The following is a 21,111-nucleotide window of genomic DNA, read 5'->3' on the forward strand; positions in this document are numbered from 1 at the left end:
CATATGCAGGACAAAAAGCCCGCGTTTGTCCATTGAGCTATGTAATACAGAGATAGGCTGCAGGTAGCTGCGTTGTGATCGTACGTGGAGTTTGAGCTTTTCTAATGCTTTTATACTGATGGACGGGTAGAATTTGTTCAAAGCACTATTCAAACGAATGGTTCGCGGGGCCGATTATGTAACTCCTGCTCGAGTTTGACAGTTCTATCTAGGTCCCTCATCGTTACCATCTAGGATGGAAGCAGCAGGTCGTCAATTCAAAAATCAGCAGAATCCACTGAGCCGAATATCAAATATCAACATAAGATTCGATGCACATTTAAAAAAGACGGACAAGAGAAGAGGTCAGTTGATATTGTTATCCACGCCGGGAAACGAATTACAGATTTCGTCGTTTCGCCGCAATAAGAGTGGCAACTTATACGGCGCCACTATACCTGCTTGTCACTGAACTCGATACAAACATTAAGCATGTGAACATGAACGAATTTCATTTAATCCTCACAATTTTCTGGCAGTCGCAAGGGGCACCTTATCATTACCACGGCGTCGTAACACAAAGAAAAAAAACCGTTGATGGAAGAGAGAGAGAGAGGCACAGAATATTCATTTGTGAACCATGCAAATCAATAACATACATGACAAAATGCAATTGGGCGAACCCAGGACCGAAATTGCCGCACCCCAAACCCAGTGGGGGGGGGGTGGTGAGCTCGAAGGAGGCCCGAAATTATTCCATGAATTAACACAAATTATAGAGTATTTTTATGAAAATTTATGCAACTTTGTCAATTTATTTTTCGTGCAACACGCTATATAACGTCTCCAAATATGTTACAGGGATATCCCTGATATGCTATTTACTGGGTACCCCCCACGCACACAGGAAAAATACGCATTATTCATAGAAACGGTCATTCAGACGTCGGCCATGACCGCGCCACGACGTATGAAGTTTTAGGCCATGTAACATGCGACTCCGAGAAGTGTGCCAGAGCGATCGGCAGCAAGAAAAGTTTGGCGGAAAAGAACTACCCTTATGCTGACCTTTCGATATATCTAATATACATACATGTTTAATTGTCCATAGGCGCCTTTATGTTCATGTCCTGGCAATATGAAGCATACAAGACAAGTGCCACCGCGCAGAGAATAATTATTAGCCATCAGTGAAGAAATAGCAATTTGAAATCGTATGTGTCTTTTAGTCTAGTACGTTTGGGCGATTTCAATATCTCTTGACGGAGCAGACATGAGGTCACCACATACCATCCTCCAATACGTCCATTGCATCGCACTGTACTGCGTCTTTGAGGGCATAAAAATTACAGAACCGCCGATTTAGCCTACTGATTGAACTGCTCTCAGAATATGGGCTTGGAAGAGCTTCAAAAATGTAAAAACACCAAGATTGAACGCTCTTGTATCGGTTACGAATTGATGGAACACCTTATTTCGGTTCGACTCCTATCTGTTCATAAGATAGCATTCTGTCTTGAGCGGATGATTGCGATTCTACTCTTGCTCTCCTGTTCCCGTTGCTGCTGGGTATTACTAGAAACTAGCCCTGCTTCATCCCAGGTACCAGAGATCGCGAGATTCAGCGCATGGCCCATCACCCACACAAGCCAAAAAGCGACATTTCAATTTCATTTTGGCCTCTGTTCAAGCATTTTTTCGTTGATCATCTTGTTAAGACACTCAAAAAGTACGTAGGACGCGACAACATCAAATAAGTATGCCAAACACTGTACTTCGGAAGGTGTGATTCTAACGGCTCATTACAAAACGAAATCACAGGCTAATTTTCATGAATTCAGAAAGGGTATTTGTGTATCAAATAATAGAATGACTTTATAACGCATTCGTTACTCAAAAATACCACGTATTGGCGGTTATATGACAGCTCCGAGATGTCTGATACCCGATGGGAAAAATATCATCAATCGTCGACAAACTATACAGAAAAATTCATAGATTCGAAAAGAAAATAGAAAAAACAAGGCATCTGGCAGGTATTGTTTTGAACATTGCACTTCATCGCATAGAAACTCAATAATACATGAACGGTACAAAGTCGAGAAATATCGAAATGAAAGGAGATTCATTCATCAAGAGTTGACGGCGTTCTCCGGCGTACTTCGAGCTGGGTCTGTGAAACAGAAACGTTGAAATGAAACTTGTTAGGGTTCGATACACAGAGCAGAAGAGCCGGTGATGAAAAACACGGTTTGACAAGTTGGTAAATAGTGTAGGAATAGAGATTTTTAAAAAATGGTGTCAAGCTCATCAGTCAACAGCTATCATTTTTATTGTTGGATAGACACAAGATATCATATTAACTAAATATTGAGCATAGCTGTTCATAAGCACACGCAGAAGTAATGCTGTAAATATCTACTGATTTTCGAGTATCAGTACCAATTTCCGAGCCATGCCATAACTACTTCAAGTAAATGTAGGAAATGAATGTGCCGAACATTCGTCAGTAGCTTAAAAATGTAGTTTCGATCAAGAATTTGTATACTTTAAGCAGTCGATCAGAGGTGGACTGTATTGGAAACCGAAACTAAATGAAAATGTCTATAACGACACTACAAAATATTGCAATTTTGGAAAATGCATTCAGTCACCATATCACTGGGACTATTTTTAATTACTTCACTCAATAAAGTGAAGCAAATCTACCAACCTACCAAAAACTATAATCCTCATTGCAAAAACCAAAGTGTGAATACTAAGTAGTTTTGCATCGTTAACTGTCGAAACATCATTAGTAAGGAATGGAAGTTAACGAGACGTACTCAAGTACTGGGAAAAGAGTAGAAGTAGTTTACTTCCTTATTGATAACCCTCTACTCACAAAACCAACCAAATCACGGAGTGTTCGAAGTTCCACGAGTAATTTCAACTACCAGTGGTACATCAAAAGGCACTTGATGTATCACTACGATTCCTACCTACCTATTTGCTTGAAGTTATCACCATATACGGCGGCAGCCACTACTCCAATTACGCATACGGCAGGAATCACCCAGCCCATCACGTATACGAAGAATTGCACACAGAGATTACAATGGCAGCTGTAAAATTATATGCAAAAGGTAATTGTGAAGGCAGTCATAATATCACACCAAATCTGTATAGTTCGATTCCAATCAACTCGCAAAGAAGTTCTCTCATTTGGGAATATTTCATACAAAGAAAGATGAAGGGGGATCGAATACATTCCAAGACGAGTCTAGGAGATTCTGGTTACATACATAGCATGGAACCATAGTTTATCAAATGAATTTTCTGATTGGTGTTAGAGATATGAATTTAGCATTTTAGAAAAACGACATTCACAGTCCATCAGACCAACGAAGCTGCTAGGGCTCCAGAACGATGGCAGAACCAGCATAAAATTGGGTCAGGAATCATTTGATTATGTCAAAATTACTAGCTTCATGCAAATATCTTTCAAACAAAGAATTATTATCGAAATATTGGGCTCCACACTATCACACATATACATGATTTTCAGATTGACACGTCACACAGAGTCAACACGTAACCTGACCAGGACCTTTTCTTGTACATAGAATCCACATTATCATGAAAAAAATGGCGATAACCATGCAAGAGCTGATACCGCAGCCCACGACGAATTTGAAGAAGCCTGCACATTTATTGCAGTAACAGCTGTAATAGACGTATCATTTAAGCTGGTGCCTCCGTAACAGGAATTCCACTATTGTTGGCTGTGGGTAAATATTGCGGCTGATATTGAATTGGAGCCACAAATAACTGTTGCATGTGATGTTAAACAATCACAAAGTATCATTTGGAACAACAGCACTTACGCAACCATTACCGGGTAATAAAAGACTTAACTCTGATACAGTCACGGAGTCGCTAAAACATTTCCGACAAGTGAGTTGTAAAACGCTATATGATAGAGAATCGTGTTTAACTGCGGGGCAAGACCATTCACTTCATCAAAGTCCCATTCATGACAGGAATTCTGAGAACCACAATATTAGGCTCAGGAATTCATGCAATCGAAATCTGGACTCGGAAAATCCAAGTCTCTGATGTATCTGACTGCAAAAATATATATTCAGCAAACAACACTGTCTAATTCATTTTTAAAGAATGTGTCTTCAATGGAGACAGTCAAATCTAAGCACCAAAACAAAAAGTGTTTCCATTGGCAATGGCAGGTATTGAAACTGAACTTTTACTGGTCAGCCTCCATTCGTAATCGAACATACAGGTACGGTACATACGAATCTAGCATCAGCATAAAATGTATACTTACACACAAGGGTTCAGATTCTGGATAACTGCGATTGCAATGCCGTTCGACACTTTATCCGTGAGGCTCATCGAGCCATACACGAAGGCACCAGTCTCCTTAACAGAAAGACCCACTGGTAAACTGGCCGTGAATTGGGGAAGATTCAGAGGTTTTTTCTTGTAGAATGACTCAAATCATGATGAATAAAATAAATGTCTGGTTTTGACTTCACTGAAGATTGAACCAAAAATTTCGATGTGCAGACATGTAGTCTACCGCCTGATGTATAGTCAGTAGTCACAGAAACAACGAGGGACAGACGGGACAGCTTAAATTCAGAACGGAAGTTGTCAATTTCTGACAAGAAGATTAATCTCATGGACAAACTCTGACAAAATTTACTAGGTTTAATTTCAACAAATTTTTTATTTATGATCTGCCGATAATAATCGACTTTCAAACAGATCCAATTTCATAAATGTTTTTAAAAACATTTTCTCTTTGCTTTATGTGGAAGTGGAGGTTAGAAATACACAAATAACGACATTATTCAATAGTGCCAGAGTACACAAGAATAAATTCGAACTTCGTCCCATGATATGAGATTTGTGAAGCCTCAAATGTTGCTCCCACCATATTGGTTCATATCTAATCTTCTCTCTCTACAGGTTTAAATATAAAATAGAGGTAGTGGCATCCGACATGCCAGAGGTAGCAATATGAGGCTATGTCAAGGCCGTGGAGTTTGGTATGGCTCAAATCGTGATAACAAATACCATACACAAGAATTTCATCAGAATCATTAACAACACCGGCACGTATATTGTAGTGTAGCTTGATAGTATCAATACATTGGATGAAGCAAATTCATTCCTAAACTCGATATGAAAGCAGATGGCGTAAACATGTGGTCAGCAACCTGTGACCCACAAAAAAAGATGAATATTTGTGTTTTTGAAGAGCGGCAGGCTATGCAAAAAAAATCATTTTGAAACCGTTTCGCAGAGCAATAACGACGCCTGATTTACATAACATATATCAGGGGTGGGCAGACCTGCTTCATGTGCGAGCCACATATCAAAAATCTTACCTTTAAAAGAGCCACAACACAAAAATACGAATTTATGACGTCACGATGGAGTGTAGGCTATCGAATGAAGTTTATTATTGTGTGGTGATATGGTGCGTCTCCACCTAAGCTGCAAGGTGTTTGAAATCGATCGTGACCTGCGCTGGTGTAATCAATTATCAAGTTCATTGTTGAACACAATGATTTGTCATTGATTGATGACCAGGCATCTATTGTTGCTGGTGAAACGTTTATGTAAGCTCGATTCGAGAGTTCAATTGCGAATTTCCAACCCTGTAGTGCCACCTACCCCTAAATCTTACAAGTCTTGCGTAAACCATAAGGAAAGAAACAACACGAAAATAATATGCATATTGTTAATATGCGATAAAATGCATCAATTTATTGTCACGATAAACCTGTCTAACAAAATGATGAAACACATTTGGAATCATTAAAGAGTCGCAGTCAAAGGTGGAAAGAGTCGCAGTTTGCCCACGCCTGACACATATTGTAGTACAGCACGGTAACAATACATTAGTGATTGGAATCATTCCTCAACTTGATTTGAAATATCTGTATTCTTATTAGACGGCTTAAATAACAAAAAGCGGCAACCTCCCGGTACCAAGTTTCAGACAGGAAAAACATACCAAGCATTACTTACAGTGTTATCACCGACCATCTCAGACAGCATCGAAAGGCACATGACCAGTATGATGGTGGTTCCCAAGCCCAACAGTATCGCCAGGAAGTAGATGCTAATCTCACTGGTCGCATCGTTTTCGGTCAGGAAATGAGACCACGTGCAAGAGGCTAGCACGAGAACGCCGCCGATCACGTAAATAAACTGCAAATGATGTAATGAGTCAATACAGTTCAAGACAACATTCTATTTTCGGTCTGGTGCCAAATCCATTTACAGTGACATGACAAATGCCGCAACACAAATCACATGGGCGAACTTTATAGTAGGCCGGCAGATCAGGTTTCAAATTTTCTTTCAACCGCAGGGTTCATCAGGTGACTGATAGCCGAGTACAATGCTGTTGCGGGAAAAAATACGCAGAACGGAATCTGTGACTCAATCACATGTTCAAGTCAAAATAGGTGGGGAAATGCAAGGTTAGCGTATCTAGTTGCACCTAGCACCATGCCGCTTGATCATGGGATATTTTGATAATTGCAAATTCATGCTCTCTCTAACATGACACAGCATCATTTACAATTCAACTTGGTGGTTACAGGTTAGTGAATGACTGCAGCGTGATGGATTTGTAAATAAAATCTATAAAATTGATTTTACTTCACAAGTACTGGTCAGAGATTGTATTCAAGCTATCTAGTGACACTACTGCTACATATTTTGCCAATTTACACCAGCTTTACAATATATTTGTGAGCAAATAATATGGCCGATGTTGGGCGATACTTTCAAGGATTGCTGTGGACTAAAGAGGAGACAGTTTCAAAGAAGAAATGATAACACCAGCAAAGATTTAGCAAGAGGAAAAATGGCGCTGCTAAAATCAGAATTACAGCCCGACCAATGTATCAGGCCGATACGTTTATCTATAAAATTATTGCTCTCGGCCAATTCCAGTCGCTATTCATCAACCTGTACAGTGGTACAAGAACATCATCACTCTTGCAATTCTTCCACGTGACTGTTAGATTGATTTACGAGGACCATAGCGTCCATTGCTTGGTGAAAATGCTAAAAAGTTATGTTTCCTGAACTACAATATGCGTCTGTTGAACTACACATACTAATTACTTACGAACCTAAAGCAGTGTAGCAAATGAATAAAGTTTATGTGAAATATAACTTCAAATTACAGCCACTAACTACAAGTTCAGTTGAAATATATCATATTTTCATATCAACAGAATATACGGACATTATTAGCAGAAATATGTTGTATGGGGGGCATTGGTCGGACTCAAGGGGCTTACTTTAATGCAATTACTCATTTACATCACATACTTTGTTCATGAAACTCAAAACCCTTGAAATACAGTACATGTGTATTGTGCACAAGGGAACTTTAAGGTCATATTCATTTAATTTTGATCAATTTCAATCTTACTATGTATCAATAGTTTGTGCAAACTCTCAAATTTGGAGTCAGAACCGATGTAGGCCCGACGCATTACCTTACTTGCTGGCAGCTGCAGCAACACAAACCACGTTGCCCAAACATTACCTACCTCATTCCTCAACACTTTTGTCAGAGGTCTTGTCACAATCGTCGCACAAAAGCCTGACACAAAGACTATCAGCGGAATAATCGCGATATACTGCTTGTCAAGTTTCAATGTGTCAGTCAGGTACATCGGCAAGTACACTTGCGACAGATTCACCACCAATCGTGTGCACATATACAGCAAGCCCATCTGAAAGAGTGACGAGTTGTCATGAGCAACTGACACTCGGCAGGAAATAGAATACTTCTTGGTATACGTATTCATTGCAGCATTTGAAATATGCCAATTGTCTAGTGAGAAAATAACTCATTAAAGGAAATGCATACATCAATTTCACTTTATCGGTGAGCCTTACCATTATTATTATAATCATATATCCTTGCTGCGTATTAGCATTGATATTGTTTGAAAAAGTCGGTGCTTAACCAGCTTACACAGCAATAATTGGTTCACGTGTGTCACATCAAAATGGAATGCATCCGGTACTGAAGGTTATTATTATGCTGCATGGGACTGTCACAAGTTTACGATGCCAAACATCACATGCTGCCCTGTGAGCATCAGGAGTAAACAGTGCACAGCAAACACTTCGCAGTCCTATCCTTAATCTGCATTATGGTAGTCTTACTACAGAGCTTCGTAAATAATGGACATTTTGACACACAGACAAGGTATTTGAAGGAAGCCTACTCACGATTCCCAAATCTAGAGTACAAGCCAAAACGGGAAGACAATGTGGATGAGAAAATACAATGTCAAGTTTCAGTTAACACTAGGCAATGGAGGTTATTTACTGCTTCATTCTTTCTAACTTTTCCGTACGGACAGCACAATCTTAGTGTAGATGTACTAGCACTAATATCTCACTTTCATATCAAAACCAATGTAAAAGGTCATGTCCATATCATGACACTTCACATCACCGCAGGGTACGAAACTTGAGACCAACAGATAATTACTAGTTACTATGCCTATCAAGATTTGACTAAAAACACAGGGTACCAAGAAATTACAATCATTCAATATCGAGTTTCGTATTGAACACGAAAACTATCTATGACTAAAAACGGCATTACTTCCGTAAACACAAGCAATAATAGCCCTACTATATCAAGCGAAAATGAGTAAACGGGCCACATAATATAAATGAAAATTTCACCTGGTAAAACTCTTTCTTTCGAAACCAATCAGACGATTTCATCAGCCTTACTTCGCAAATAACTTCTAAAATACAACACAACACTATTAAATGAAGACAGAGCGGACGAGAAAGAGCATATTTTGGTGGTGACATATTGGTACAAACGAGTTCAGCACACCAAAACAGAACCACAAAAATCCACTCAATCGGTTATGACACCACAAAACAATCAATAAAAATTATGTAAAATATTGTCAGCCAAACAATCTTCGTTACAGTATACAAACTTTGATCTCATCATGATTTGATGGATGAGGAATTTGATTCGACTTTAGAAGTAGAAGTAGCGATTACCAAGGTATATCAAAACTAAATTTGAGTCGCAGTACAAAATGAGAGGTGCCCAAGACAGTAGTTTCAGAACGTAGACGTCAAGACTTCGAATATTATTAGTATGACTTGCGAACTTGAAAGATTCTTCATAGTCGGTAACACAAAGTGACTTGAATGACAATGTAAATGGGCGCACTTTTCTAAAGTATATACAGTTGCCAAGACACAGGGGGTGTTTCAGTCGGTCATCGTGACAATTGCACTAAGAAATAAAAACCTATTCGCTTTACAAAAGCAACATGAAAAAATTCAAGTAGGCCTAATCTTGTTTTAAAGACTGTTATGTAGAAGTGATCGCAGTCTAAAAACATGTACACTTGATTAAGTGGTGCAAGAAGGAAATTATGGTAGCCGAATATAATACTCCGAAAAAGCATAAGTATTTCATCACTGACGACCTCTGCAATTACCTGATGCCGATGATGCCACGCTTTCCGATCCGAGCAGACGCGTCTTTTCGTCAGGGACATCGACTACGGCGGTGACAGAATCATTCCGTTCCGAGTCTCCACGCTGCAGCCCTGAGTGACTGTCCACAAACCTTTGCTCGATCTCATGTTCCTTGACGCCGAAATGGAACATCGCGGAAAACACAGCGCCCGTTGCCACCACGATTAAAGCGATGTCCTGAAATTTGATGAACTTATAGGCTGTGGAAGCCGCTTCATGTTTTTCAACAAATGTGGCAGGCTACGAAACTGTGACGTGATATATGTAGGCCTGGGCGCAGGCTTAATATCTTAGGACACTTAGGCCATGGTTGAGTGATGTGTAGAAATTTAATTACCTCCCCCACTGTCACTTATTTGCCTGACCTCCTGACAACAGTAGCGTGGTTCAAAGTTAACAGCATGCAAAATACGACAAAGGTAACAGTATTCGTCAATGGAGATAGATTTCATCATATAAATATGTCTCTCTGGGATTTGTGTTCGTCTCAGACCTCAAGACTACGAAATCTAATATCTACATGGAAATTACGCATCCGACTAACTTCGGAAGTCACATTTCGTCACAGGTATTGTACTGTATTCTTATTATCCTTGAATCAGAGTAGGTTTCCTGATATGTGAAAAAAGTTTGGGGGAATGACCTTGAGATCAAGGCACATCGAACCATATTCAGGATACCACACTAATATGCTACTATGCTCACTATAACTTATGCTACTGCATATCAATATTAAATTATACGACTTCACCTTCAAAAGTATGAAACGAAAGTACAAAATCTACAAATGGTTGGGATGAGAAGGTTACTGGCGTGTACCTACAAACCGATACCACAAGAGGACCAGTCTATATACAAGCAACTAATCAGAATTTCAGACCGTGATCAATTCGAAGACGCAAGTCTCTGCGTGCTCACCCGGAACTCTGTCAAATCGTTTTCCGATAGTTGTTGAGCATCTTCTCCGCTAAATTTGAACACCAAAAACGTCGTGACGTACACCAAGATGTTGCTCAAAACAGTGAAGGCGTATCTGAAAGTATAGAACACTCAATTTCAATCTAGTAGGCTTAATCATATTTTCATTCATTGCGCTTCGCACAAATTAGTGGACAAGAGAGCATACGCAAGAAAATGGGTAACACAAGAAGTCGATTCACACGGGATATAATATGAGATTTAGAATACGCTACATCAGAAGTATAATAAAAAATGCTGGAGAATCTGATAGATTGTTATTTTCATGGAAGTTCCCTTCGATTAAGCTTCAGTAATTGTTAAGATGAGGGAAGCAGTGCTGAGCATTCACAAGAATACTTGTTAAGCAATGCTTACAGGATACAAGGGTAGCCTATTACATCCCCCAATGAAAATATGGAGCGAAAACAAGCTTCACATGATCAAATACACCGATAAGCAACGGACTTCAACTAGAGATGGGTAAAGTAAACACTCATCAAACCTTATTGAATTGAGATTGACTTTTTCCGCGCGATTTCTTGCCAATTCCGGGATCAGAGCTAGATGATTGATTTGCGTGGCGGCCCAGCCGCATTGAAATATGACTACTAACGGCACGTAATAAATAAACTGCGCATACTCTGGAGTGTCTTTATTGCAACCGATACATCGCATGAACAGTGACGGGAAAGATAAAGCGACGGCTATTGTTCCTGGAAAAATAAGAAATTTATGCAGAAATGACGAATATTTAGGATACATCCGATTCAAAGTTGGATGTCACTTTCGGCATTTGTTCGGTATGCCTGCCTGTTCGGGTTTCGAATACCGGTATCAACCCTCATAGGGCTAGAGCCGTGACACCAATTTCTGTCCAGAGAGCTGACATCTTTAACTGCCGGGTTAACGTCTCCTACATTGCTTTAATCTCTGTGGGAGTTGGCCTATAGGAAGAGCTCATCGATTCACCTTATATAACAGGTGAGCAGTGATGATTCTCCAAGTTTAAGTAATTTAATGAAAAATAATAAAAAATGAAGCATTGTGTGAGCACAGGACACCGATTCCATACAGGTCGATTCATAATTCAACAAATATTTCAAAAGCCTACCTAATAAATGCCATGATTTCCTCCGTCCATAGCCGCATATATTTCCTCTCCTATCTGATTCATAGCCAACAAGTGGTGTGGCGATGCCGTCTGCTATTTGTCCGACAAGAAGAACATAGCCTGCTGTTGCGTTAGAAAAATCCAAAACCTTGAAGTGAAAAACAGAATTTATTCGATTATAGTGTTACTCCATGGCTAAAATATAAACTGCACAGTACCTTATGAAAAAATAAGAGAAGGTAACTAAACCACATCGACGCACATAAATCATTGAGAACATGACCCACGCCGTACGAGAATCTCGTCGAAAACGAAAGAGTCATGGCGCAGTCAACTCAAAAACTGATCCAAATTAGGCATCTAAATAGAACTATATATCTATATCTGAAATAGCATGGTCCATTTACAGTTGATCCCAGCACATGATATAAGAGGGCGGCGTGAAAATATTGTTTACGTAACCAAATGCAATGTTACATCACTCCGCGACCGGCATGGACTGACTGAAGACTGACTTGAGCGCTCGGGGCATCAGCTGATTAGCGCTGTGACCATAACAAACTCCGTCCACGAGAGGTCGTGGTAATATAAATTATATCATAGTTCAGGACACTATGATTATATTTACATCTTGGTAATCGAGTTGGAGTGAGTTAAGAGAGAGAGAGAGAGATGGTATTCTTTTTCGCCTGCACCATCGAGATGCTTTGACGACGGAGTTGCGATACGGCCCCATGAGGTCATCTAGTCTGCGCCCCCGTTTTTTTTCTCCTCCATGCTATCCGTGATTACCACTGAGCTATATAAACAATAACCTCAAAATTGCTATACAATAGAAAGAAACGGCTTCGTGAAGCCAATCCATCAAGTCCTACCTCGGCAGGCAAATATAGTAAGAAAGAACACCTTCAATGCGACATGATTGTTACACGATTAACAATGTTGTATTTAGTCTTGTATTTAGACTCACGCTCGAGGAGTAACATAAACATACCACCACCTTTATTGAACAAGAATCACAATCAAAATGCAATACATTCTGCAGTGATACCATCGTTAGGGGCTCCCGCTGATCATCCAATCAGTTGCATTAGTGGAGTACAAAAGCCATGTTAAAATAACTTGAAACCATAGCCTTTATAAAGGCTATGCTTGAAACTGTCCATCACGTTATGAACCAGTTGAAAGCAAAGTAAAATGGTTGCAGACCGAACAGTGGGAAGATAGTTGGAAAAGAATAATAGATAACAGCAACAAAAATTCAACCACTTCACGATGATTGAATGTTTACCTTGCCATAATTCAACTTACAAATTCACAGATACCTTTGAAAGATGTTTGAAGAATTCCATTACGCATGAATAGTCATAACCGTGGCAACCCGAAGCCTTCGGGACTTCGGGCAAATGGTCGAAGCGCAGGCATAATGTTACAAAAACTGGTGGCGGCATTCCCGTCAAAAAGAGAACGAGGACGCTTCCTAGCAGCACTGTGTAATCCCATTTTGTACCGAAACTCTGAGACTGATAGAGAGCATTGTATAGTTGGTCATGGTTAAAAGCTCAAAACCAGTAGGGCACTGTCTAACATTGACATTTGTGAAATATGTTGTAACTTGACCTACAAGAAATAATTTGGAGTCCCTTGCATGGAACAAGTATCAATATTATATAGTGCTCTGCAAGGGACTCAAAACTATTTCTTATAAAGGCCAAGTTAAAAGGCATTGATCTAATTAATGCAAAAACAGCACTACGGTAGTAATTTTGACTCTGATGACTGCAGCCTGTAAGAGCAGGTACCGATACATACAATGTCATATTTCGGAGAGTAGGCGCAATTGGTTGGTCCACTTTTATCGGCATGATTAGAAACTCGGTATAGCAGTCAAAGTTTCAACCGCAGGCCTCTACCGAGAAAGGTTAGGCACTTCCCTAAATTTTCCGTCCATCGCCCGAAAGTGCATGGGCATCAATTCCCGTCACAAACCTATTCTGCACTTTGTTGCTTTCCTTACGCCAAACTCGGCGATTTCATTCCTAACACACCTTCATTTGACAGGCTTCCATCTACTTCTCTAATACAGGTGTCAATGTGATCTACTAGTGCTACCGCTTAATCCAAATTTTACCGGAAGGGCTTCTTTGTTGCTAGTTTTGGGTGGTACTTTAGATATTGCGCGCTTCGATCAGTCTCCTGTATGTTAAGTATTGCTGTACGGATGGCGGAAACATTATTGCAATCTACCGCAACGGCCTCGTCATCTAAAGGTAGATTGCTGTAATCCTGAGTGGAATTGGTGGCAACATTACACGCAATTTTCCGATTAACGCAAAACATAAACTTCATGTTGTTAATTGATTCGCTAAAAGCATTTCGACTGACTCTCATCAGTAGCAAACGTCACGCACATTATATTGCCGAAAACAACCACTGCTTCCTGTCTGGGCTGTAATGAGCTTAGACATACCTCTATGTATTGCTTGCAGGATAAGTATTTCGGCTCTGATTGTGTTCCTTTCTTACTTCTTTCGAGTAAGAGGTACGTCAGAAAAGATGATGAGAATTCCAAGTTGAGTACAACTAATGTAATTATTGTCATTTTGCGTGTTGTTCACTGCAATTAACTTTTACAATTCTACGATCATAAGTTCACCAGATGCAGCCACACCTCATTGGTGGATTGTATACTTAAATAGGCTATCTAGTGTAGAGGTCGAACCTGATCAAAACCCACACAATGGCAGGCGGAAAAACGGACATGGAGAGGGTAGGCCTCTTTCAGGAGCAAGGCTACACCACAATTGGTGACCGATACCCAAAAGTGGACCCGGCAAGTCGACCTTTCAACGATGCGGCATACAAGGGCAAGAATATGCTCCCAGGAGGCAGTAAAACACGGTCGGCATTGCAATCCGGATATTTTGAACCCCAGTTTAAGCGCATATTGGAGAAGGAAGCCTATTCCGACCCAGTTAAAATACGACGTCAGCAACGCATTAAGGAATCGAAGAAGAATGTGGGGAAAGCGTTTGTTCCGAATTCCGGTGAAAAAAAGATGGCCGGTCTCGGCAATCATTTTGGCACGTTTTCAGGACCGGTCGGTGCGTTCAGCCCTGTTGCAAGGCCGCGCAAGTCGTACACAGCGCCGCCTCGAAATATCACCACGAACCCACCGAAAAAAGGTACTGGATTCGGCTATCTCGGTGTTACCCTCGGTAAATATCCCGATCACGCAACGGAAAGCTACGACAAAGCCAGAGATTTACGCCGTAAGGAGATTATGGCTCACAAATCGCAATTGAAAGGAGGCGCTTTTAAACTGCATCTTCACCCGGTGTCATACTTTGATCAGAATCCGTTCAAATCTGACAGGCCGTTGGGTCCGCCGAAAAAATCAGCAGGAAAACTACCCGCAGTGAAACCGTTCAAGCCAAGCTCTCCAGCTAAGAAAATCGGGGGCTCTAAATCCGGAACCTTCGACGGATACCCGACGCACTCCAACGACGCGTACGTGGTCAAAACTAAGAAACTACCGTCCACGAACAAGGAAGGCAAGATCTTCCATCCGTCGCCAGGTCCCAAATCGAGACCCATCAAATCTATTCTCAATCAAAATGTCGTCAGGTCGATACACGCGGATAATTACAAAACCACGCACCAGGTGATGGCGTTTTAAATGCGACTCTTATCACGAAACTTTCGCGATTTGTTTGCTACTTTAGCTTCCCTCAATGATGCACTCGCCGGAAAGAAAGGATGTCGACAAATTGTTCATTTTTGTTAAACTAAATTACAACTTTAATGACAGAGCGATAATATTATCAAGACACATGGAATCAAGGCCAGTGCATATGAAATGCTTATAGGATTTACAAAGAATAGTTTTGTTCAAATCAAATTTGATGTTCAATTCAATTCAAAGGAGCTCTCTTTGTCGAAATCGGCATGTTAATTTTCAAGCTCTTTTGTTTCCTTCGATACAAGTGCAGACTCGGGTCGAGCAGTTGCCCCTGTCAGATTGTAACTAATGTTGTGCACTTATCATGTAATATTAACGGTGTCACCTTATTGATCATGTTTTTCTATTTTACGATAATTTCTGTTTAAAATATACAATGTACCTTTTGACTGAAAAGCTTTTGAACTGCATTTATGGGATATTAGGATGGCTTGAGTTATTACTTGAATTGGATCCATGTCATGCATACAGACTGGAATCTCATTGATAAATGGTTACGAGCTATAGCCGGACGAAACTTACTGCGGCTGAAATCGGTCAATTGTTTTAATATTGCATTGTGGGTCTTGTCTCTTATGAATTAGAACATTGAATCAAATTTGAAATGAACGAAATTGGTTGGAACGTTGAAGGCCCCAAATCATGAAATGCATTGTGCTTGTAAATTTTTGTTCATCTTTTGGCATTGATTCCATTCTAAATGCTAATATGTCAGGAAAATTGTAGCCTTTTGACAGTCTTGCAAAAATTATGTGTGGTGGCCTATCTAATAATATTCTTTTGTTGTCAAATTATCTAGAGGTTATTATATGTAATTTTGATTGCTTCTGAGCTAGTTGCAATTATTTCATTATGATCTAACCGGTAGATATAGCCAATTGATGGTTATTTCTCAGATGTGCATGATCATGGCATTTTAAATTGAATATCAGTATGTCATGAGTATCATCAATATTTTAGAAAATTCAATGGTGTGAGTCATTTTTATGAGACGGTGTATTCTGTTATATATTTGTCACTATTTAGCATATCTAATCATGTTGGGGTATGAATCTATATGAATGGATGCTACGATAATCGGAAAAGCTATTACGCCGATCAGTCATGAACGTCTTTTGCAACTTCCTTACTGCAATCGCGCGAACGATTGGAATACAAAGAGAATGCCGTTGTCCAAACGCTACGCTGATTTGAAGTCTCTTCAAATATATCATGACAAAATGGATGACGGACAATTTTCAAGCCGGCACGACCCCGCGCATGAAAGGACGGTTACTAATCTATCACCTATCTTTCGTAATATGTCACTGTCGGAGACTTACAATTTTGCACGCGCGCAACTGCAGTGTATGCCATATCAGAAACAGCGTAAGCGCACGCACACTCCAATTTTGGCATTCCCCAAAGTTAACACTATGAATAAGGAAGCGCACGATACCAATTTAGAGGTATCAAAATATAATGATATGAAGCCATCATCGCTAAGCGAAACTTTAGACAAGCCCCAAACATCGACAAGGAAAAACGCACAATTAACCCCGCTCAAAGTACAACGCCGAGCAAAAAGTGTAACGACCCACCGAAGACACCGTAAGAGCAGCACACGACGGAAAAAGAATGTCCGCGCCGTGAGTCGAAGATCGCGAAAAGAGTCATCGAAACCCGCGAACGAAATTGCAATAACCCCGGTACGCACGAGTACATCGTTTCCTTCCAAACTGAATGCTGCTGCAGGCAACCATCGAGGTTACGAGACTCGGTCGAGCGTCACTTCGCACAGTGGCAGACCAGGCCCTATCTACGCCAACAGAGATATTCTTCGATTTCGGCCGTCGCGGCCTTCGACGAAAAAGGATTCTTTTGATCTTGAAGCCAACGACCCGCTGCTATCTTCACTCGGTGAGACGAAATATGCGTTGTCAAAGACGTTCTGGCAGCTAATATATCCGAATCTGTTTTAGATATGTCTACGATCAGCAAAAAGGTAAACATGTTTTCGTTTTACCTTTTTTATGCACGATTCTAACCAAGTCATCAGTCAGTTTGACTTTACAGTTTTGACTCGAGTCATGTTCCACCGAGCGAGATAGTGTAATGGTTATGCGTCCGGCTTCTCGAGCGGTAGGTCGTGGGTTCGATTCCCGGCCGGGTCATACCAAAGACTCGAAAAATGGTATCCGCAGCTATCCTGCTAGGCGCTCAGCAATCACGGATAGCATGGAGGAGAAAAAAAACGGGGGCGCACACTAGATGACCTCATGGGGCCGTATCGCAACTCCGTCGCCAAAGCATCTCGATGGTGCAGGCGAGAAAGAATATCATATCTCTCTCTCTCTCTCTCTCTCCACTCACTTTTTCGAAACACTTGGGTGGTATCGAAGGCCTCATAATATACTCATTTTTTTGCACTCTTAACATGTTTATTCAAACACTTGGTCGAGTCATGCACAATTACTTGAGTACAAGTCGAGTCATTTTTCATTTTTAAGAAAATGACTCGAGTCAGGTCAAGTCAACGAAAAATTCCGACTCGATTCACTACAACCTTTTTGAAATGCTAGACTGGAGTTTACCAATTGTTGACCGAATATTTGTTCCGTAGATGTTTTCCAATTTGCGTTGTCGGCTTCGGACAGTCTGCCACGTCCCCTAAAGAATCCGCACTCTTTCGAAACTTTACTAAAGAAATAGAAGAGGAGCATGTAGGGATTCTATTTATACCGTTAACGTTCAAGGCAGGCTCAACTGCCAGGTTTCATTTATTGTTAATCCATAACTTGGAGTCAAGGTTCCTTTGCGTATCGAAAATGACATTGCCAAAATTGGCCTCCGATAGCATAAAAGATTTGGCTGGTGTCTGCATATCTTTTAAAATTTGGAGACAGGATTATATCCAGCGCATGCACATATTACTTTCAGTTTTACAACGTTCAATGTGCAAAATATAAGTAGTGGTTAATCGATGTTAAGCAAAAGTGGTAATACTAGAATAATCACCAATACAATCAGTAGTACAATAAGGCAAAACCTCAATGAGTGCTCTGAGAAAGTGAGAGTATTTCGTTACTAAGCACCTTTGCTTGTAAACTCTGGTATGCGAGACCATCAGTGTAGTTTGTCTGCTCTTGTGGCATCTAGCTTGTACATGGATATATTTAGTTTTGTTTCTTTTTGTTTAGTGGCATGATTTACCACTTTGACTACGTCGTATGGGAGTAATTATGGCAGCCGGAATGCGATTTCAAATTCACCATTTTTTGTAATAGGGCTCTCGAGAGCTGTCCACCCGAATCCAGTTGATCCATCGATATGGGAATGAAGATGTCATCCAGAAGCACATGGAGATGAAAAAGAAAAGAGAGATGGTTGTCAGGCTGGAAAACAGAGTTCTCGAACAGCAAGCTAACGAAAGGAAGAAGGAAAAGCAGAGGTTAAAGGTGAGAAACACAGATATTCCGGACTTATTTATGACTTTCCAGTCTCTTTTGAGATTTCAATAAAAATATTCTGGTGATAGCAAATTGTTCTTGATCAGGATTGGGTTCTCGAAGTAGCCTAAGCTAACGCATATAACAGTGTTTATGTTTCGCTACGAACCAACTATTAACATGATGTCTATGGGCTACTACAGGATGTGTCTTGGACCACCTGACTCATGTTTTTTGGTTTTATACAGTGAATCAACTTCAAATCCATGGAAAATATGATTATGTCACAAATGCCACATAATTTCCAACATTTGAGCTCCACTCACATTATCAGGCATTTGCTATTGGCGAAAGTTAGTCACACAGCTTTTAGTGAATGACTTAAAGCTGTTGACTTATGCAATTCTGAAATTCGTTGCTGTGAATGGCATACAGTTTTCTTTCGACGGAGATCAAGCCACACACCCATCTCATACAGCACAGCTCACACTGATTTTTCCTGAATATTCACTATAATATTGTTTGTTTGAAAATCATGTTTCAAGGTTTAGTTCTTTTAACACTCTTATTGATACACGGGTCATTTTGTGAACAACTATTCTATAATAATGAATTAGATGTTTATGCTGTAGGCTTGTGATTCACCTAAAATTTGGGGTGCACCGATGGCTTGGAACCACTGCTTTCGAGTGAATGGAAGTTGTATCATATGTGGATAATGTTACACAACAATGGCTCGCTGCACAATTCAGATATAACCTACCATTATTTCGATGTACGAAATCAGATTCTTCTGTTCAATACAATTGAACTAAGGCTTGTTATCAGGTGTCACTGTGTTGCGGGAACAATGGACCAACACTGACCTATACCAGACAATAATAAAGTAATTGTTGGCGTGTGGCCCTCCTGGTGTTTATTATAGAGCAATGTGCACAATTGCCTACCTGTGTCTTATCACAATGTCCTGATAATGTAATTTGTTGCAGATCTATGCACTTAACAAATTGATGACAAAGTTGGAGCTTGAACAATTTGAAGAATTCAAGAGGAGCTTATAAAGTCGTTTTTTGCCTACATACTTCACTTGCCGCTATCTATGAGATTGTATCTGAAATGATTACCTACAAGTACATTGTATGACTACATATGAGAGAATGGTCATCTTTGTCTGGATATCGAATGTTGCACAAAGGGATTGTTGCAGTTATGCAGAAACATACGTTTTTAAGGAAAATTATACAAGCACTTAGCTGCTGCCAACAGGCACTCAACGTATATTGGAAAATTTACTGGAGCTTGAGTCATTCAACATTTTGACCTCCTTGTAAGTTATGAGCACATTGAAGCAGTCCTGATTAAAAAAAAAACAGAATTTGATTATTCTAGTAATTCTTTGACTCGCCATTGTTGCCTTTTGTGAAATGTTCATTCCACATCGGATATTTCGATATACCACACGACACATAATCATTCACACATATCCTACAAGCTTTTTATTAACATTTGAATGTATCGAATACCATAATAAAGCGACGAAAGCACTACAATAAAATATAAGATTGCAAAATTTTCATGCCATCAATATTGACACTCATGGGAGCAGGAACATGCTTGCGCACTCAGCAATTCGACTGCATAGCCACACGTTGTGTTGGCAATGATCACGAAATCAGAAGTTCTCCTGCAGCAGCCGCAAAAATCTGAAATATAATCCAGGGTGAGACGAGTGGCTAGAAACAATATTAGTACAGACTAGGGAATCATAGTTCAAGGTTCCCTTCATGAAGTCTCCAATAACTAACATAACAGTGTATAAACTGGTCACCTTGAGATACTCTTCAATGTTAGTTACAATCCTTTTTTAGGATTTTTAGAATCCTTTTATACTAGTTTGAAAATCCTTGGAAATCGCTCATCCCTGTGCTTGAATATGTTTTGGTAATTTTTGCTTTTCCTGTCATTAATCTGTTTTTGCATATAGCATTCTTTGAATTTTATACGGCGGCGAATTAACAAAATGAATGCAAAGGGTTTACTAGGTAAGAGTTTGAAAAATTTTGGGAACCCCTGCCTAGACTGATCATTACAAAATATATTCAAACTAGATATCAATTGGAAGCAAGAGAGAAGAGTATAAGTGTAGGCTTCAAAATTTATGAAGTACCATCAGGATCTAGAGCAGTGGTTCCCAACGTGGGCGATATCGCCCCCCAGGGGGCGATTTGGCGATCTAGGGGGGCGAAAATGACGAAGGGGGCGACAGGGGGGCGAAAATGGACAAAGGGGGCGACGGGGGGCGAAAATAGCGAAGGGGGCGATGACGC

General features: G+C 40.2%; 4 protein-coding genes across 5 annotated transcripts in view; 2 read left to right on the forward strand and 2 right to left on the reverse strand.

Annotated features, from left to right (window-relative positions):
* Positions 1–1,628: 1,628 nt before the first annotated feature.
* Positions 1,629–12,090, reverse strand: LOC145437236 (major facilitator superfamily domain-containing protein 12-like). Of its 2 annotated transcripts, none has more exons than XM_080314428.1 (11): positions 11,833–12,090; positions 11,615–11,762; positions 11,006–11,216; positions 10,462–10,576; positions 9,504–9,720; positions 8,719–8,783; positions 7,563–7,748; positions 6,019–6,201; positions 4,304–4,398; positions 3,569–3,684; positions 1,629–2,152 (listed from the first exon to the last, which is right to left on the reverse strand). In XM_080314428.1, the coding sequence occupies exons 1-11, from the start codon at positions 11,935–11,937 to the stop codon at positions 2,112–2,114; spliced, it is 1,482 nt and encodes a 493-aa protein (XP_080170554.1). In that variant the 5' UTR covers positions 11,938–12,090; the 3' UTR covers positions 1,629–2,111. The 2 variants fall into 2 exon arrangements, with proteins under 2 accessions (XP_080170554.1, XP_080170553.1); XM_080314427.1 differs by lacking the exon at positions 3,569–3,684 and adding an exon at positions 2,965–3,083 and having other exon boundaries at positions 11,833–12,066.
* Positions 12,091–13,049: 959 nt separating this feature from the next.
* Positions 13,050–15,521, forward strand: LOC145437231 (cilia-and flagella-associated protein 96-like). Its single transcript, XM_080314424.1, has one exon. The coding sequence runs from the start codon at positions 14,355–14,357 to the stop codon at positions 15,291–15,293; it is 939 nt and encodes a 312-aa protein (XP_080170550.1). The 5' UTR covers positions 13,050–14,354; the 3' UTR covers positions 15,294–15,521.
* A 792-nt stretch (positions 15,522–16,313) lies between these two features.
* Positions 16,314–19,932, forward strand: LOC145437237 (uncharacterized). The gene is made up of 4 exons (XM_080314429.1): positions 16,314–17,255; positions 17,318–17,340; positions 18,623–18,793; positions 19,774–19,932. The coding sequence occupies exons 1-4, from the start codon at positions 16,418–16,420 to the stop codon at positions 19,843–19,845; spliced, it is 1,104 nt and encodes a 367-aa protein (XP_080170555.1). The 5' UTR covers positions 16,314–16,417; the 3' UTR covers positions 19,846–19,932.
* A 333-nt stretch (positions 19,933–20,265) lies between these two features.
* The window catches only part of LOC145438012 (uncharacterized), a 47,603-nt gene continuing 46,757 nt past the window's right edge, over positions 20,266–21,111 (reverse strand). Inside the window, exon 31 of the mRNA XM_080315375.1 lies at positions 20,266–20,487. Within this exon, the coding sequence (XP_080171501.1) occupies positions 20,366–20,487 (122 nt within the window). The 3' untranslated portion in view covers positions 20,266–20,365. The remainder of the gene's footprint in view (positions 20,488–21,111) is intronic.

This window comes from Botryllus schlosseri, chromosome 4 (assembly GCF_051294905.1).
Source record: "Botryllus schlosseri isolate E-star chromosome 4, Bs_hap1, whole genome shotgun sequence".
NCBI classification, from domain to species: domain Eukaryota; kingdom Metazoa; phylum Chordata; class Ascidiacea; order Stolidobranchia; family Styelidae; genus Botryllus; species Botryllus schlosseri.

Excerpts from the sequence above, each read along its gene's own strand:
- LOC145437231 (XM_080314424.1), top strand. The coding sequence starts at position 14,355 with ATGGCAGGCGGAAAAACGGACATGGAGAGGGTAGGCCTCTTTCAGGAG.
- LOC145437237 (XM_080314429.1), top strand. The coding sequence starts at position 16,418 with ATGGATGCTACGATAATCGGAAAAGCTATTACGCCGATCAGTCATGAA. Across the intron at positions 17,256-17,317 it reads CCCGCTGCTATCTTCACTCG|ATATGTCTACGATCAGCAAA; the intron begins GTGAGACGAAAT and ends AATCTGTTTTAG. Across the intron at positions 17,341-18,622 it reads TGTCTACGATCAGCAAAAAG|GGCTCTCGAGAGCTGTCCAC; the intron begins GTAAACATGTTT and ends TTTTTGTAATAG.
- LOC145437236 (XM_080314427.1), bottom strand. The coding sequence starts at position 11,937 with ATGACTCTTTCGTTTTCGACGAGATTCTCGTACGGCGTGGGTCATGTT. Across the intron at positions 11,763-11,832 it reads TTCTCTTATTTTTTCATAAG|GTTTTGGATTTTTCTAACGC; the intron begins GTACTGTGCAGT and ends TTTCACTTCAAG. Across the intron at positions 10,577-11,005 it reads GTCAATCTCAATTCAATAAG|ATACGCCTTCACTGTTTTGA; the intron begins GTTTGATGAGTG and ends CTATACTTTCAG.